General features: G+C 40.9%; 1 protein-coding gene across 7 annotated transcripts in view; it reads left to right on the top strand.

Annotated features, from left to right (window-relative positions):
- The window catches only part of TMCC1 (transmembrane and coiled-coil domain family 1), a 252,494-nt gene that overhangs the window by 219,695 nt on the left and 14,109 nt on the right, over nucleotides 1-18,690 (top strand). For all 7 annotated transcript variants that reach the window (XM_030801497.1, XM_030801494.1, XM_003265026.4 and 4 more), the window contains one exon: nucleotides 8,418-9,352. In XM_030801497.1, the coding sequence (XP_030657357.1) occupies nucleotides 8,418-9,352 (935 nt within the window). The remainder of the gene's footprint in view (nucleotides 1-8,417; nucleotides 9,353-18,690) is intronic.

Genomic DNA, 18,690 nt, shown 5'->3' with positions numbered 1-18,690 from the left:
GCTGCTTTATAAAATATGTAGAATTTTTCTGCCCTCTTGGAAATGACCCTTTTTATAAGTCTGTCAGAATTCCATTTTGAGGTGCAGCAAGAATACCATCTGCTTTATAAAACTTCTTAGTCACCCCATCTCAAACCAGGTATTTCTTTTTTCTGAATCCCCATAGATGTTTGGAAAATGCCATAAATATTATAATATACACATTTTACATATTAAAACAAATTATTTGACCTTCTCTCTCCACCCCCCATCATATAAGCTGCTTTTGAACAGTGCCGTATCACTACCATCATCATATCTCCTATAGCACCTTGCTTCATACTTTGCATATACATAGTTAATAAATTTTAGGAAGAAGGATGTAATCACATATATGGGATTCCCATTCAGAGTCTAACTTTTTCTTTCTTTTTTTTTTTTGAGACAGAGTCTTGCTGTATCACCCAGGCTGGAGTGCAGTGGTGCCATCTCAGCTCACTGCAACCTCCACCCCCCGGTTCAAGCAATTCTCATGCCTCAGTCTCCCAAGTAGCTCAGATTATAGGCGTGCACCACCATGCCTGGCCAGTTTTTGTATTTTTAGTAGAGACAGGGTTTCACCATGTTGGCCAGGCTGGTCTCAAACTCCTGACCTCAAATGATCCACCCGCCTCAGCCTCCCAAAGTGCTGGGATTACAGGCGTGAGCCACCAGGCCTGGCCCAGAGTCTAACTTTGTAAAAATCATCAGTGCCTCCCTATTCTCCTGCTCAGGTGGTAGTGGTTATGACTTATGACAAGCGATGTAGTGAATAGCAAGGACTCTGAAGCCAAGTCCTCTGAGTTCAAATCCTGACTCTGCTGCTTATTGGCTATGTGACCTTGGACAAGTCACCTAACTTCTCCTAATTCAATTTCTTCAGCTATAAAATGGAGATTAAAATATTATATATCTCCTAGGTTTGTTTTGAGGATTAACCAAGTTAATATAAGCAAAACATTTAGATTTGTACCAGGTTCATAGTAAGCACTCAGTTACTACTATTACCTTTGCTACTATCATCATCATGTTTACACATAAACCAGATTGAGTCTTCCACTTTCATAGTCTCAGAAAATGTCTATCTAAGGAGTAGAAATATTCATGTAGTTCACAAAGAAGAAAAATAATTTTGGGCATTTAACACATTTTGAATAAAACAAAAGGAGAATACTAAAGTATATTAGGGCAATTCATGCAAGAGTATAAATGAACTCTGAGCTTTTTAAAAAATTATAAAATGTCTGATTTTAATGTATGAAGATAAGGTACTTTGGAAAGCTTTTAAAAGTCAATCTCTGATGCAGTAAGATCCTGTCATAACACAGATGAAGAAGTTATAAATAAGCTTATTAAGATTTCTTGGTAATACAATAAATGGAAACACTTCAGATTCTAATGAAAGAGTGGAACATAGCACACCCAAAAAATACTCTGAATAAATAAGAGAATAGGAAATTGTATTCATTCAACAAATATTTGAGCAGCTGCTAAGTGCCATGCACAATTTTAGTTGTTAGAGAAACAAAAGTGGACAAAACACAAAAATATCTACCTTCATGGGCCTTATATTCTAGTTTTTTATGAAATATAAAAATATATGTCAAAAGGTAAAGAGTTCTATGTAGAAAAATGAAGTCAAGAAAGAAAATAGGAAGTTCATAGTGGAACCAAAATTTGCAATTTTAAATAAGGCAGGCAGGGCATGATGGCTCACGCCTGTAATCCCAGCACTTTGGGAGGCTGAGGCGGGCGGATCACGAGGTCAGGAGTTCAAGACCAGCCTGGCCAATGTGGTGAAACCCCATCTCTACTAAAACGAGAAAAATTAGCCAGGGGTGGTGGTGCGCACCTGTAGTCCCAGCTACTCAAGAAGGCTGAGGCAGAAGAATCACTTAAACCCTGGAGGTGGAGGTTGCAGTGAGCCAAGATCACACCACTGCGCTCCAGCCTGGATGACAGAGCAAGACTCAGTCAATAAATAAATAAATAAATAAATAAAGCAGTCAGAGAAGTCCTCGCTGCTAAGGTGACATTGAAGCAAAGACTTAAAGGAGGTGACGGAGCAAGCCGTGAAGGTATCTGAGGGAAGAGCACTCCAGAAAGAAGGAACACTCACTGTGTGAAAAGCCCTGACATGGGTGCCTGTCTCTCATGTTCCAGGAACAACAGGGGAGGCCACTGTAGCTGATGGCAGTGGAGTAAAAGGATGACTAGTAAGAGATGAAGTCAGGGAGTTTATGGGATGTAGTGGTGCAGGTGTAGATCATGGCCATTGTAAGAACTTTGGCTTTTACCCTGACTGAGCTAGAGAGCCACTGGAAAGTTACAGGTATAAAAAGAGTGTTGCGATCTGACTTACGGTTTAAAAGAACTACTCTGGCTGCTCTGCAGATAATTATAAAAATATTATTGCAGTTATAGGAGACTGTTGCATTGCTGGGACAACATGGTGTATATACATAGTGGGTAATAACACAGACTCTGTAGCTACACTATCTGGGTTCAAACATTGAGTCTGGCACTTCTTTAATTTGTGATCTTGAACAACTTAAATTCCCTATGCTTTGGTTTTCTTAGCCATAAAATTAGGATAAATAATAATACCCATCCCATAGTGTTACTATAAAGAATTAAACAATGAGGCCGGACGCGGTGGCTCACACCTGTAATCCCAGCACTTTGGGAGGCTGAGGTGGGTGGATCATGAGGTTAGGAGTTCAAGACCAGCCTGGCCAAGATAGTGAAACTCCGTGTCTACTAAAAATACAAAAAATTAGCCGGGCATGGTGGCGCACGCCTGTAATCCCAGCTACTCGGGAGGCTGAGGCAGAAGAATTGCTTGAACTCGGAGGGCGGAGGTTGCAATGGGCCGAGATTATGCCACTGCACTCCAGCCCGGGCGACAGAGTGAGACGCTGTCTCAAAAAAAAAAAAAAAAAAAAGAATTAAACAATGTACATGCCAAGGGTTTAGAACAGTGGTTAGCACATAGCAAGTATACTATATGTATTAGCAACTATGATTATTAATGTTGTTATTAACTGGATATGGGTATAAGGTATATGAGAAAAAAGAATTGGCCAGGCATGGTGGCTCATGCCTGTAATCCCAGCACTTTGGGAGTCCAAGGCGGGTGGATCACTTGAGGCCAGGAGTTTGAGACCAGCCTGGCCAGCATGGCAAAACCCCACCTCCACTAAAAATTAGCCAGGTGTGGTGACACACGCCTGTAATCCCAGCTACTCAGGAGGCTGAGGCACGAGAATTGCTTGAACCCAGGAGGCAGAGGTTGCAGTGAGCCAAGATCACGCTACTGCACCCCAGCCTGGGTGACAGAGCGAGACTCTGTCTCAAAAACAAATAAAAAATGAACCGACTGTTGGACATGCAAGTAGAGATACTAAGTAGGTAGTTGGATATATGAGTCTAATATTAAGGGAAGTGTGAGCTAGTGGTGTACATTTAGAATTCATCAGCAAATAAATGATTTTTTAAGAGTAAAAAGAGTAATTAGTCCTAACATGGGATTAGTTAGGGGTGTATCATTCGAACAGCTCTTCCTTGGAGCCTCTACCCTTCACAAGCTTCCTAACAAGCCATGACAACCAGCACAGGGAGAGCCAGATTATCATAGACCCTATTGAGCATTTTGGATTCCTTCATTACTTTAGAATTTCATCTTATCACAGTTGCTTGAAATAAATAGAATTAAGCTAAGGCTGAGAAATATTTTGTTTTAACGACACTGTATCATTGAAGTATTTGTACCAGGAATTAACTTGTAAAGGAGAACTTATTGATGGCAGTTCTGTAGTCACATTGGCTTGTCTGCACATGAATATTATATGTATTTTTTAATTCTCAGTAATAAAAGCACCTTTTTTGTTACCTTCTCCTTTTCCTGGTTAGCATATGCTCAGAAAATAGAAAATTTTTAGCATTTTCCCATATTAACAGACTTCAGACTAATCGTATATAATATACTTCATTCTAAAGTCTTGTGAGATTGATTCTTGAATATTATAGCCTGAGTCACTATTCTTTTTTTGGAGACCCTGTCACTCAGGCCGGAGTGCAGTGGCACAATCTCAGCTCACTGAAGCCTTGACCTTCCAGGCTCAAGCAATCCCCCCACCTCAGCCTCCTGAGTAGCTGGGACTACAGACATGTGCCACCACACCCGGCCAAATTTTTTTTTTTTAAGAGACAGGGTTTCGCCATGTTGCCCAGGCTAGTCTCGAACTCCTGAGCGCAAGTGATCTGCCCATCTCGGCCTCCCAAAGTGCTGGGATTAGAGGCATGAGCCACCACACCTGGCCAATTTATTAATTTTTTCTAGTTACAAATAGGTATTTGGATTTTGAGTAATGAATGTACAGGCCAGGTTAAGTGATGGAAGAAGGTAACTAATTAGTTTACCATGTTTGGCAGGCATCATCTGACTTAATACATCTTTAACATTGTTTCAAAAAATCTCATTAGAAAATGATAACCCTGTTGTATAGATGAGAAAACTAAGGTTGAAAGAGAACAAGTAGGTGACCCAAAACCACACAGCTAGTAAGGTGGTAAAGCTAGGTTTGAACCTAGGTCTTTTTATTCTTGCCCTTTGCACCACATTGCCTTTACATGTGATTATTCTCAAAGCTGGGTGCTATTGTGTTCTGACACTTTCATCTACTTAGAGAAAGTAGACAGAGCTAAGTAACAAAGCTAAGTTAAATACTGTGCTCTAAATGGCACCGCTCTGCCCTGATTAATCTGTATTTTGAGGTGTTGCTGTTTAGATTTTCTCTTGGGTTGTTTTCTGTCAATTAATTCAGATCAGTTAATAGACAAATTTAAGTCTGACAAACTATCTCTTAATATTAAGAGATACAATGCAGACAAAGCAGCAGAGTCTGTTACAGCAACAGATCAGAATTGTGGCTTCCGACCATATCCCTGGCTTTTTAGCACGTTGCCTTGCATATAATAAATAGTCAAAATATATTCAACTGACTGATTTTTACCTTTTTCTATACAAATTAATTACAAATTCTAACATCAGCTATGAATGAGCAGTATTTGCTGCACTGGTGCTCTGGACTATGACAGGAGAGTACAAAAGCCCCTCAGGATATGGTCAGAAAAAGACACCCTGTTGAGTAGCTGGGACTGCTGCTGCTTTCCTCATCCTGCCTTGTAATAACTGGTGGTGGAAGGCAATCAAGTCATTTGTAAATTAGGGATAACAACATCTGTAATATTGTTTTTTGTTTGTTTGTTTTTTTGTTTTTTGAGACAGAGTCTCTCTCTGTCGCCCAGGCTGGAGTGCAGTGGTGCGATCTTGGCTCACTGCAAGCTCTGCCTCCCGGGTTCATGCCATTCTGCCTCATCCTCCTGAGTAGCTGGGATTACAGGCGCCCACCACCACGCCCAGCTAATTTTTTGTATTTTTAGTAGAGCCGGGGTTTCACCATGTTAGCCAGGATGTTCTTGATCTCCTGACCTCGTGATCCGCCCACCTCGGCCTCTCAAAGTGCTGAGATTACAGGTGTGAGCCACCAGGCCTATCCTGTAATGTTGTTTTTAAGATTGGAAGGTTAGCTAGCCAAGTGTATAGCCACGAGGCCAACTATATCTAGCATAGGTGACTATATTACTTTTATTGCAGTATTGAATTACATTATTCCTTTGGTTCAGACTCTTTACGTATCTCTTGTTCATGCCTGAAATGTGGAAAGATCTTGGATGGGAATATATTCTAGGAACTCTTAATATTTAAATTTTTTAAAAGAACCACTTTCATGGTACAAAAACAGTGCTAACAACTTACTCAGTGCCAGGTACTGTTCTAAGCCCTTTTATATTTATTGACCCATTTCATCCTCATAATTGTCTTCTAAAGTGAGCATTAGTACAGTTGATGAAATGGATGCAGAGGTTAAGTAACTTTTCTAAATAACTTGCTAGTAGCAAAGCCAGATTTGAACCCAAGCCATTTATGCCAGAATCCATGCTTCACTACTATACTATATGGAGCCAGACTCGATAATCTTGTTTTTTGGATTTGTGCCTTTCCTTGTATGTTTAAGAAAAGCCTTCCTTATTTTCCAGTGCTGCCTTTGAAAGGTTTTTAAATTTTGCCTTTTACATTTGGGATTTAATTGTCTATCTGGAGTGAGTTAGAAACCTAATTTTATGGCTGGGCACAGTCTTGTATCTAGTGACATTCTTATATTTGCTTTCCTTTATATTGTGGTATATTTTGAGCTTAATTATTAAACATAAATACTCATCAAGGTCAAGGATCTGAAATCTCATTCAGAAAGAAAATGCAACAATTAGAACCTTGTGCAACCTGGAAGACATTGGGCACTGAATAAAGTGGATTTCCAGGAGCTCTTGTTGCAACTCTTGGCACCTTGGTTATCTGGAACTCTGGCTGCTCCTCCCTTGTGCTGCGTCTGGCCATTCCACTGCTTGTTAGCATGCACCAAAAGATGAATTGGGCAGAAGGAAGAAGTGACACAAAACAGTTATTGTGCTAGTAACTATTCCGGATATTCTCTTTTATTAACTAGTGGAGCATAACGTTATTTTGTCATTAATTTCAGTATTAAGTTCTCTTTTGATTTTATTTAAATGCACAGTATTTCTCATTTGTTCATCTAGAAAGAAAGTAGTGTTTGTATTCACATAAATGGTAATATGTTGAATTAAATAATGAACTAAATGTGTTTTATGGCTCAGAGATCAGCATAGCTCCTGCTCAGGTGGCAAACTGAGGTAATACATCCCAGATGAAAAAAATAAGATGTTATCCCTAGGTTAATTATTGGCATTTCATAAATATTTCAAACTTGGTGCATTATTGTCATGAAAATATGAGGAAGAAGGTAACCTTGTATATAGTTCTTTCTAGCAAATTGTTACCTGGTACAGATTAAGATGGGAACCAAGAAAAGGATTGTAATTTGGCACTTACACTGGGGATTTGTATTACCCTAAGAAGGTTATTTTATTATTCATTACTCTGTTACTGCCTAACAGAGAGCAGTTTTGTTTTTTATTTTTAGAGACAGGGTCTCGCTCTGTCACTCAGACTGGAGTGCAGTGGTGCGGTCATAGCTCACTGCAGCCTGGAACTACTGGGCTCAAGTGATCCTCCCACCTCAGCTTCCCTACTGGCTGGGACTACAGGTGTGTGCCACCATACCTGTCTAATTAAAAAAAAAAAAATGTGTAGAGAGGGGGGTCTCACTATGTTGCCCAGGTGGTCTTAAACTCCTGGCCTCAAGTGATCCTTCTCGTTTGGCCTCCCAAAGTGCTGGGAATATAGACGTGAGCCACTGTGCCTGGCCAAGAACAGCTTCTAGAGCCTTCTTCTTTGGGCCCTACTCAAATTCACCACCACAAGCCATACCCAGGGATGACCTACTAAAGGATTTTTTTCTCCTGAATTTGGGAAACTTGACCTCCCCAGATTTAGCTAACTATGTTGAAGAGTGAACATTTATGCTTTTAAATCTGAGTATCTTGTCTTTTTCTTCATCTCCTTTGAATGGTTCTCACCCACATGAAAGGATTAAGTATATGTGCTTTGGAGTCCCTTGCCTAACAAAAACCTTTTACTGGATAAAAGTCACAAAATTTGGGCTCCGAAATACCTGACCTTTGTTCCTGACTTGTTAACTTAGCTCTTACTGTTCCTGTCCCTGAGTTTTCAAGTTTTCTTGCTCAAGGTTATCACCTTTGATTTGTTAACATTCATCTTTGCCACTTTCAGTAGTTACCTTCCCATCTTGCCTCCAACCATCTCCAGCTGCCACTTAAGTGTCCTTAGAATATATAGAATGATCCATCACCCTTGACATGATTTGGATAACAATCGTTATATAAAAATTGCATTTTTATATCTAGCCAGTAACATACCTATTCTTGCTGACATTTTTAGGTGATCATAATCTGTAAGTGTGGATCAGAATTACAGTGATGTCTGAACACCAAAAGGGTTTTCATATAATTATATTGGAATGCAGATGCAACTTGTTTTACATAGATGTTCTTCTGAATAAAAATTATGTGTAAAGAAAGTGAATTAATTCATACCTTAAACCCACTAAGGGAGTGTTACTGTGTGAAGAAACACTGAAAAATCCTCTAGCAAAGGAAGAATCCCCCAGCTTATATCTTGCGCAGATCTTTTTTCATATATCTGTTTTGCTTAAAGTATACTTGTATGAGGACAGTATGTAAGAGGGAGACAGGGCTTGCATAGGACAAGGGGGAATTATAGGTCAGTTATCTACTGAGATTTGAGAGTAGATACATTTCCAATACATTTTGGCCCATTGATTTTGGAGACGTAGTCCTCTTGGGCTTCTAACATCTACCTCTTGTTTTTACACTAGATCGAACGGTTGGAAGTAAGCAGCCTTGCCCAAACGTCCAGTGCAGTGGCCTCCAGTACCGATGGCAGCATCCACACAGACTCCGTGGATGGAACACCAGACCCTCAGCGCACAAAGGCTGCCATTGCTCACCTGCAGCAGAAGATCTTGAAGCTCACAGAACAAATCAAGATTGCACAAACAGCCCGGGACGACAACGTTGCTGAATACTTGAAGCTTGCCAACAGTGCAGACAAACAGCAGGCTGCCCGCATCAAGCAGGTCTTTGAGAAGAAGAACCAGAAATCTGCCCAAACTATCCTCCAGCTGCAAAAGAAACTTGAGCACTACCACAGGAAGCTCAGAGAGGTGGAGCAGAATGGGATCCCCCGGCAGCCAAAGGATGTCTTCAGGGACATGCACCAGGGTCTGAAGGATGTGGGAGCAAAGGTGACTGGCTTCAGTGAAGGTGTGGTGGATAGTGTCAAAGGTGGGTTTTCCAGCTTCTCCCAGGCCACCCATTCAGCAGCAGGCGCTGTAGTCTCAAAGCCCAGAGAGATTGCCTCACTCATTCGGAACAAATTTGGCAGTGCAGACAACATCCCCAACCTGAAGGACTCTTTAGAGGAAGGGCAAGTAGATGATGCAGGGAAGGCTTTGGGAGTGATTTCGAACTTTCAGTCTAGCCCAAAATATGGTAGTGAAGAAGATTGTTCTAGTGCCACTTCAGGCTCAGTGGGAGCCAACAGCACCACAGGGGGCATCGCTGTAGGAGCATCCAGCTCCAAAACAAACACCCTGGACATGCAGAGCTCAGGATTTGATGCACTACTACATGAGATCCAGGAGATCCGGGAAACCCAGGCCAGACTAGAGGAATCCTTTGAGACTCTCAAGGAACATTATCAGAGGGACTATTCCTTAATAATGCAGACCTTACAGGAGGAGCGATATAGGTAAGTCACGTGGAATTAATATCTGAAATTATTTGTGTAGGGTTCCCCTCCCTTTAGATATGGGGAAATGGCTTTTAAAAGTCTTTATCTTTCTCTAGAGTGTCTGGAGCACTTTCGGTTTGTCATAAGACATCCACATGAGTTCCCGATGAAGCATTGCTGTAACCCTCCAGTCTTTCGTGCCGGTTTAGAACTTTAAAATGAAGTCCAAGCTTTCTAAAGTATTTCACCTATTTATTTATAATTACAGAACTACACAGTCATTGCAGCCTGTAACTGTACTACATTGAATTCAAAAGATCTGTAATTCTTAGAACTGTGTAGATATCAAAGATATCACCCAAGCAAAATGTAGTGACTTCTATAGGTATTTGGCCTTAAACACCCTTATCTGGGCAACTTGATACAGAAAGATTAGACTGCAAACAAATCCAAATAAGAATGTTACTTTTATTATGAATTGACGAGTGTTTGAATGAGAGTGGACTTAAACATGAAATGGTTCTACAAAAGTTAGAAAATTCTCAAAGGGTTAAGTGCTTTGAATCATAGTCTCTGTTAAAGGTAGAAGCTGTTCTCATTTTTGTGTTTAATATTACACTACATATTCATATTAGACCACTCTTGGCTATACTCTGAATATGTGTCCTTTCTCCTTGTTACCTTCACATGCAGAGAGAAATAATATTCTCGTCTGACCAACATGGAGAAACGCCATCTCTACTAAAAATACAAAATTAGCCGGGTGTGGTGGTGCATGCCTGTAATCCCAGCTACTCGGGAGGCTGAGGCAGGAGAATCACTTGAACCCGGGAGGTGGAGGTTGTGGTGAGCCGAGATCTCACCAGTGCACTCCAGCCTTGGCAACAAGAGCGAAACTCCGTCTCAAAAAAAAAAAAAAAAATTCTCTATGGATAGATCGAAACTTTGTTAGCCAGAGACAGGCCACCTAATGCTGCAAATTGAGGACTAGTCTTATGGGAGCTACAGGTCAAGTTAGGCCTTGAAGGACCTGGGTTCTGGCCCTGTCCCGATTATTAACTAGAGGAAATCCTCAGTACTTCTACTGTAATATCAGGAGTTGAACAGATAATCTTTTAATATCCTTTTCACCTTTTAAAAATAAGTGTTTTTAAAAGTTTGCTTTTATAAGGTAATCTTAGGGTCAGAAACAAATTGTTCACATGTATAAATTATCTCTAAGGAGAGTTACAGCAGTTCTTTTCAGATGGTGAAAACTCTAATCAGTAATTCAGCCTGCCTCTTTTCTTACTCTTCTGTTCTTCAATTCTAACTTAAGACTTCAAGGGAGAAGACCAGAGAAGTGAGTGTGGGAGGGAGAAATAAAGTTCTAAAAGCAAATACTGTACATTACTATTTTTATTTAAGTGTTTTATAAATTCTTTAGTATGGCTGGGCGCAGTGGCTCACGCCTGTAATCCCAGCAGTTTGGGAAGCTGAGGTGGGTGGATCACCCAAGGTCAGAAGCTTGAGACCAGCCTGACCAACATGGATAAACCTTGTCTCTACTAAAAATACAAAATTAGCTGGGCATGGTGGCACATGCCTGTAATCCCAGCTACTCAGGACGCTGAGACAGGAGAATCACTTGAACCCAGGAGGCAGAGGTTGCAATGAGCCGAGATCATGCCATCACATTCCAGCCTGGGCAACAAGAGCAAAACTCCATATCAAATAAAAATAAAAATAAATTCTTTAGTATACTGAGAAGACAGTGTCTTATTCAACAACTGATATAACAGATATTCAAATGAACTCTAAAAGTAAAACACCTGGTTTTTTGTACCATATTAAACCTAACTCCCAAGTTCAAATTCCAGTTCTTCCTCTTACTAACCTTGAAAACCTGGGCAAGTTTCTTCAGTTCTTAAGTCTTGGTTTCCGCATCCCTAACATAGAAATAGTAATCGTTCTTTATAAGATTATTGTGACATTTAAGTGAAATTATTTGGTTAAAGCACATAGCTCAGTGCCTGGCCCCACAGTGCTTTACTGATGTTAGGGGAACAGATGCTGTTAACCCGACTTAGAACATGAAGACATTCCACAGTCAGTTAAAAAAATTTTTAAAACCACACAAAACTGCCTACTTTGACTCCTCTATTTTGTTTTTGTTTTACATTGGTTTTGAGACAGAGTCTCACTTTATTGCCCATGCTGGAGTGCAGTGGCGCGATCTTGGCTCACTGCAGCCTCGACCTCCTGGGCTCAAGTGATCCTCCCATCTCAATCTCCTGAGTAGCTGGGACTACAGGTGTGCACCACCACGCTTGGCTCATTTTTTAATTCTTTTGTAGAGACAAGGTCTCACTATATTGCCCAGGCTGGTCTTGAACTCCTGGGCTCCAGTGATCTGCCCTCCTTGGCCTCCCAAAGTGCTGGGATTACAGGTGTGAGTCACCATACCCCGTCAACTCCTCTATTTTGAATGGATACCTTGCAGTTTTTAAATTGCCCCCAAGCTTAAAATTCATATAGAGCTTGTTATGTCTTCATGTCAAGATGTAGAAAGTCAAGATATGAGAAAATCAGAAACAGGTCTCTCAGGAGCCACCTTTGAATCCATTTAATGTAAGTTGGAGACATAATAGGACAGAATGTTAGCTGCTCATTAATACCTCATTAGAAGAATTAAGTTCAAGCCATTTAGGAGGTAATGAGCAGTGCATTTCTTTCATTGCACTTTGGGTTCTTTCTAGTAGGTAAATGACTAGTTTTATGGAATGAAGACAGAATAAAGAAAACTTGAATTTTCAAAAAGAGAGTTAAAACCAGGAGGCAAGGAGAAGACATAATATGTAATCTGACTTGTTTGTTTTCCCATTTCAGTTTTAGAATGATTTTTCCTTAAAACACAATCTTGAAGAAGGAAAGCCCTTTTTTCCCCCCAAAAAAGGGAGTGGAAAAGTCACAACTATTTTACTTTATTTTTGTTGTTCCAATAATTCCCTGTATAAAGCAGATAGAGATTTCCCCTCCATTATATATGGCTTTATACAGTAAACATATTCATCATTGTTGATCTTTGAATGCTTTCAGAAATAAATAAAATTTTTCTACAAATTGAAGTCTTTTTTTTTTTTTTTTTTTTTTTTTTTAAGAGTCAGGGTCTTGCTGGCTGGGCACGGTGGCTCACGCCTGTAATCGCAGCGCTTTGGGAGGCTGAGGTGGGCGGATCACAAGGTCAGAAGATTGAGACCATCCTGGCTAACACGGTGAAACCCCATCTCTACTAAAAATACAAAAAAATTAGCCAGGCATGGTGGCATGCGCCTATAGTCCCAGTTACTGGGGAGGCTGAGGCAGGAGAATTGCTTGAATCCGGGAGGTGGAGGTTGCAGTGAGCTGAGATCATGCCACTGCACTCCAGCCTGGGTGACACAGTGAGACTCCATCTCAAAAAAAAAAAAAAAAGAGGGTCTTGCTATGTTACCTTGCTGGTCTTGAACTCCTGGGCTCAAGCAGTGCTTCCACCTCAGTCTCCCGAGTCGCTGGGACTGCAGGTGCATGCCACCATGCCTGGCTTTGAAATATATTTTCTTTTTTTGTTGTTGTTTTTTGTTTTTGGAGATGGAGTTTCACTCTTGTTGCCCAGGCTGGAGTGCAGTGGTGCGATCCTGGCTTGCTGCAACCTCCGCCTCCTGGGTTCAAGTGATTCTCCCGCCTTAGCCTCCCCAGTAGCTGGGATTACAGGTGTCCGCCACCATGCCCACCTACTTTTTTGTGTTTTTAAGAGAGGCAGGGTTTTACCATGTTGGCCAGGCTGATCTCGAACTCCTGACTTCAGGTGATCCACCCACCTCAGCCTCCCACAGTGCTGGGATTACAGACATGAGCCACCATGCCCGGCCAGAAACCTATTTTAAGCACTAAAACTTTTCACATTTTAAGCATTTTGAGGAAATTTCTCTGCCTTCTTATACAAAGTACACTGAATCTAACTTAATGGAAAGAGCTTAGATATGGTAGTATTCAGCTTAGAGTGATACTCTCAGGTTAATGAAGCTGTCCATTTATGTGCCTCTGCAGTAAATGGCCCTAGGCTTTTTTCAGTTTGTCTGCTTTTTTTATAGTTTTTTTCTCCTTTCCATTTCTTCTCCATACTGTTAGTGAGCTACCCGCAGCAGCCTCTTTTTACTAATTCTACTTCTACTCTGTTGTAGGCTTTGCTTTTTGTGTAGGAAGAAAGTAAGTAGGCTTTGGATGGACTTCACAGATCCTTCTGTGACCAAGAACCAGTTAATGCATGCATGGATGCTCAAGACACATTTTTTTTCTACACTTTAGTTTATTTTACTAGTATCTGAGTTGATGAGAGGGAGGCCATGCACAGTGTTGCTGTTTGTTATTTGATGATGATGGTGACAAGGCCACTACCAGTAACAGTATTAAACTCCTGTGATGTGCCTAGTGCTAGATGCTTTACGTACATTTGCCAATCCTCACAGTAGGCCCTACAGGTAAATTGTATTATTCCCATTTTAAAGATGAGGAAATTGAAGCTCAGTGGGGTTTTAAAAGTTGCCAGAGGTCACTCAGTAAGTGGTAAAGCCAGGATTCAAAACCTAGTTTTGTCTGACTTCAAATTCAATGTTATTTTCATACCAGGATGATTTTTTTCAAAGCTCAATCCTGAAATCTATATGGTTGAAAGTCTAGCTCTCTGAAGCATTAGATGCATTGGCAGTGGGTATTAGGCCTATCCCAAGTTGAAGTAAATGTTTACTAAAAGTTGAGTCACTGTTTTTAACATATTTTATAAAAATTCTATGAATATGCAAGCTCTGGAAAGTTTCCTAGGCCAGTACAGCAGTGTAAATAAATAGGTGAAACCTTCTTAAGGAAATCCCTACTCCAGTCATTATTTCCCCTTCTCAGAATCCCTTCTCAATAATGTCCTTCGCTTAATGTGTTTCCATTGCTGTCTACCTGAGTGAGTAGCTCCAAGTGAAGATAGTTGCCCAAGACCATCTGCTTAATTCTGGAATAATCAGAAGCATTCCAAAGCCTATAGAGCACAGTCTGTCTCTCTTCACCCACATAATTTTACCATGACTGACACATTATTTTTTCATTGCCCACATGCACTTAGCCCAGGAAGCCATTGTAGCAGAGCTTGGATCTGAACTCCACCTCAACCTTTGACTAGTGACTAGGTATCGAGTTTTACCATTGTGCATTCAGCTAGGAGTGAGATCATGTATTTGGGGAAGGCAGGAGACAAGGTTTAGAAATTTTTTTTTTTTTTTTTTTGAGACGGAGTCTCGCTCTGTCACCCAGGCTGGAGTGCAGTGGCGCGATCTCCGCTCACTGCAAGCTCCGCCTCCCGGGTTCACGCCATTCTCCTGCCTCAGCCTCTCCGAGTAGCTGGGACTACAGGCGCCCGCCACCACGCCCGGCTAATTTTTTGTATTTTTAGTAGAGACAGGGTTTCACCGTGGTCTCAATCTCCTGACCTCGTGATTCGCCCGCCTCGGCCTCCCAAAGTGCTGGGATTACAAGCGTGAGCCACCGCGCCCGGCCTAGAAATTTTTTTAAGTGATGAGACCTGTGCCAACTTCAGATTCTTGTCCAGTTAGTTTCTTCATCCCATGTTTGTTAGTGGCAGCTGGGTTCACAATACTTCAGAAGTAGAAGGGACCCTTAGATATCTAGATTAATCTCATTTACAGATGAGAACACTGAAGCTCAGAAAGATAAAGTGACTTTTGCCAGGTCACACAGTAAAATGGTTTTACATATATTTAATTTGCTGCTAGAAACTGAGGATTAGTTCTGTTTCTGTAATGAGTGTAAATATATTAATAGGTTACCAAAAGAAAAAGTTCAGCTGTGGCAAAATGTACTGAAAATAAGAGAGAGCTAGGAAAACATTAACTGAGAATTTTGCTGGTTTCTTTGATAGTTTTTTTCTTAGGGGATCTGGCCTGGAATCCTACTGAGCTACTGTAGCCTGTATAAAGCAGTGTCATGTAGGGCAGGCTAAAAACCCCCCAGGTGTTGATGAGCATTAATGCCATTTTGAAAGCTTGTATTTGAAGGGGATTACTGTCCTTTGGAAATCGGCTTCTGAGAATGTTTGTATTAAACTCAGGGATATTTTAAATTGCACTGAGTCATAAGAGCAAAAATACAGAAGGAGACAGTCACCCTGAGCAGTTGTCACATGCAGTAGAACAGTTAGTAACTATGCTGACCCAATTAGGCACAGGCGATTAGAGTTCTAACTAAACAAATGGTTGTTTAAATATAATTTTAGTTGATTTGACCATCATTGGACATAAGACAGATGGATGCTCAGAGGTAGCTGTTTTAGCCCCTTTATTCTATGTGTGAGACCTGTCAACTGAAAAGTGATCTGAGAATCTCCAGAGGATATGTAGGCTAGATTTGGACAATAAGTTTGAAATAGAAACTGAGGATACTGAATCAAATTAGCCCTTCATTTATAAGAGAAGCAAAATCCCAATTAGGAAATATGACGTATACAATCTTCCATAAAAGAGATTTATGGGTGAGCTCATCCCAGTTTAGCGTTTAGCCACTAAAGAGGAATGGAGGGGATTAATTAATTAACCCTTATTCCTTGGAGTGGACAAACTTGAATTTGCTTGCCAGCTCTGAGTAGATTACATAACTCATCTGAGCCTCAGTTTCTCGCTCTGTGAAAACATAATGATATTTATTGTACGTGGTTGTTGAAATTATTAAAGGAGATAACATATATGGAAATACCTAGTATGATGTTTGGTTTAGAGTAGGAGCTCAACAAATGCTCCCTCCTCCTCCATTTTTTCTAGGGGAATACAAACATCTGGGTTGTGCCAGAATGTTAGAAAGCTGTCATTACCAAGTCTGCAAGTTGCCCAGAAAGCCCCTCTAGTTTTTATTTATCCCCTGTATTATTTAGATATTTAGTGTTTTCTTGTCTGTAAGATAATTCATTGCCTACCCTTGAAATATTGTGAGGGACTGATAACTTTTCCCCTTTTCAGCTGAAGGCTAGTTCAGTGTTTTTTAGCCTCTTTTCAGGCTTCAACACAAAAAAGGTAAAAAAGGTAAGGAGAAAAAAATCCACTCTCCCCAATTCAGCTAGGAATCTATTCAAACCCCCACCACAAGTCATACTCCCTACCCCAGCTGTGTCTCTCTACTCTGGTCAAACACTGGCAGAAGCTATTTTGGGTCTCTGGTATGCATTTGGGAAATAGTCCATTCTTCTCCCATAGTTGCCTTTGGGTGTTTTTCCTGGGACCTAGTTCTTCCTATTTCTCTCAATACCTGCTCCACAAGTTTCTTCAGCCATCCTGCGCTAGTGACCTATTGCCGAACTAGGGAAGCACCACTGGTTCTCAGAGATGGCTCCAAACTTTTGAGCCACACCCAAAGAGGAATGCTTTAGGTCAAAGCATTCCCAGGCTGTGCACTTACCCAGGCTCCCATTCGTCAGTAATTTGACACAAAGGGCCCCTGGCTTATCTCTGATCTAGGAAGTTGACTACTGTGTTGACCTAGTGACCAAAGCACTTTCAAGTTTAGTATTTATTTATGAATTATTTACCTACGACAAAATCTTGATGTGTTTAATACTTTGTAGATAGAACAGGTTTTGCTTCCAGTGGGAGATGAATTTCATCTACCAAAGTATGATACTTGCTTTTAGAAAAAATAATCTTACAGTGCAAAGGCTTTCTGTTTGCTGATAGTTAAGCTCATGCCATATTTAAGTCTCCAGGTTCTTTTTGGGTTGTAACAATTTAGGAAGGACCTTGAGTAAAAATCCTTAAAATAAGATTATTAGCCTCATGCTACTTGTAATCCAAGCGGAGGTGCATGACCATCATTTGCCAGCCAAAATCACACATACTCATGTGCTGAATAATGACATTTTGATCAACAACATATAAGACAGTTGTTTCATAAGTTTATAATGCCGTTTTTGTTTTGTTTTGTTTTTTTTGAGATGGAGTCTCACTCTTGCCCAGGCTGGAGTGCAGTGGTGCAATCTCGGCTCACTGAAACCTCTGCCTCGTGGTTTCAAGCAACTGTTGTGCCTCAGCCTCCGAGCAGCTGGGATTACAGGCACGCACTACCAAGCCTGTAATGCCGTATTTTTACTGTGCCTTTTCTGTGTTTAGATATGTCTGGATACACAAACATTATTGTATTACAGCTGTCTGCAGTTGCCTATGGTACAAAAACTTGCTGTACAGCTTTGTAGCCTAGGAACAATTGACTGTACCATACAGCCTAAGTGTATCATAGGCTGTACTATCTAGATTTGTGTAAGTACACTGTATGGTGTTCACATAGTGATAAAATAACCTAACAACTCATTTCTCAAGATGTGTCCCCATCATTAAGTGAGGCATGACTGTACTTGTATGATTAAGAACCTCCCACCCACCCACCATCTCCCCTGCCCCGCTTTGTGTCTGGAGAGTTCTAGTTAGCATCCTGTAAAGGGGTTAAAATTCCTTAAAGCAGAGTTCTTGGTTTAAAAAGAACCCAAGACTTTCACATATGAAAGTCTATAAAACATGTATCTTCCCTTTTTCTCCCCTACTCTTTGGCTTGGTGTTAATATTTAAAGAGAAGATAGAGGTATTTGTACCTGGTTTCTCCATTTTAGAATTTAGACAGGAAGTAAACACTAGAAAATAAAGTATGCCAAGAAGATTATAATATTAGTAATGGGGGATAGTGGGAAGTCAATGGGAACTAGAATACAGGTATTTTTTTTCCTTTGGTTATTTGCATTTGATTAACAATACAGAATTTTTTGTCTTCTCTTTGAGACAAGGTCTTACTCTGTCACCCAGGCTGGAGTGCAGTGGCACAATCTCAGCTCACTGCAACCTCTGCCTTCCATTCTGAAGCAGTCCTCTCACCTCAGCCTCCCGAGTAGCTGGGATTACAGGCACATGCCACCACGCCAATCTGATTTTTTTTGTATTTTTAGTAGAGACAGGGTTTCACCATGTTGCCCAAGCTGGTCTCAAACTCCTGGGGTCAAGCAATTTGCCCAGTCGAAAAGTTTTTAAAAAGACAATAATAACAGGCACGAGCCAGTTGGTTCAGATCCTTATTAAACCTCGCTACTAACTAGGGAGTCACTGCATCCTTCTGGGCCTCCTGTTTTTGTTTGTGGGTTTTTCTGTTTGTTTGAGACAGGGTCTTGCTCTGTCACCCAGACTGGAGGGTAGTAACACAGTCTCGGCTCACTGCAGCCTTGATCTCTCGGGCTCAAGTGATCCTTCCACCTCAGCCTCCTGAGTAGCTGGGACTGCAGGTGCATGCCACCATGCCCAGCTAAT

The sequence above is a fragment of the Nomascus leucogenys genome, chromosome 21 (genome assembly GCF_006542625.1).
Source record: "Nomascus leucogenys isolate Asia chromosome 21, Asia_NLE_v1, whole genome shotgun sequence".
Taxonomy (NCBI): domain Eukaryota; kingdom Metazoa; phylum Chordata; class Mammalia; order Primates; family Hylobatidae; genus Nomascus; species Nomascus leucogenys.
The sequence above is the reverse complement of the archived record's forward strand: the minus strand, read 5'-3'. Positions and strand labels throughout refer to the sequence as shown.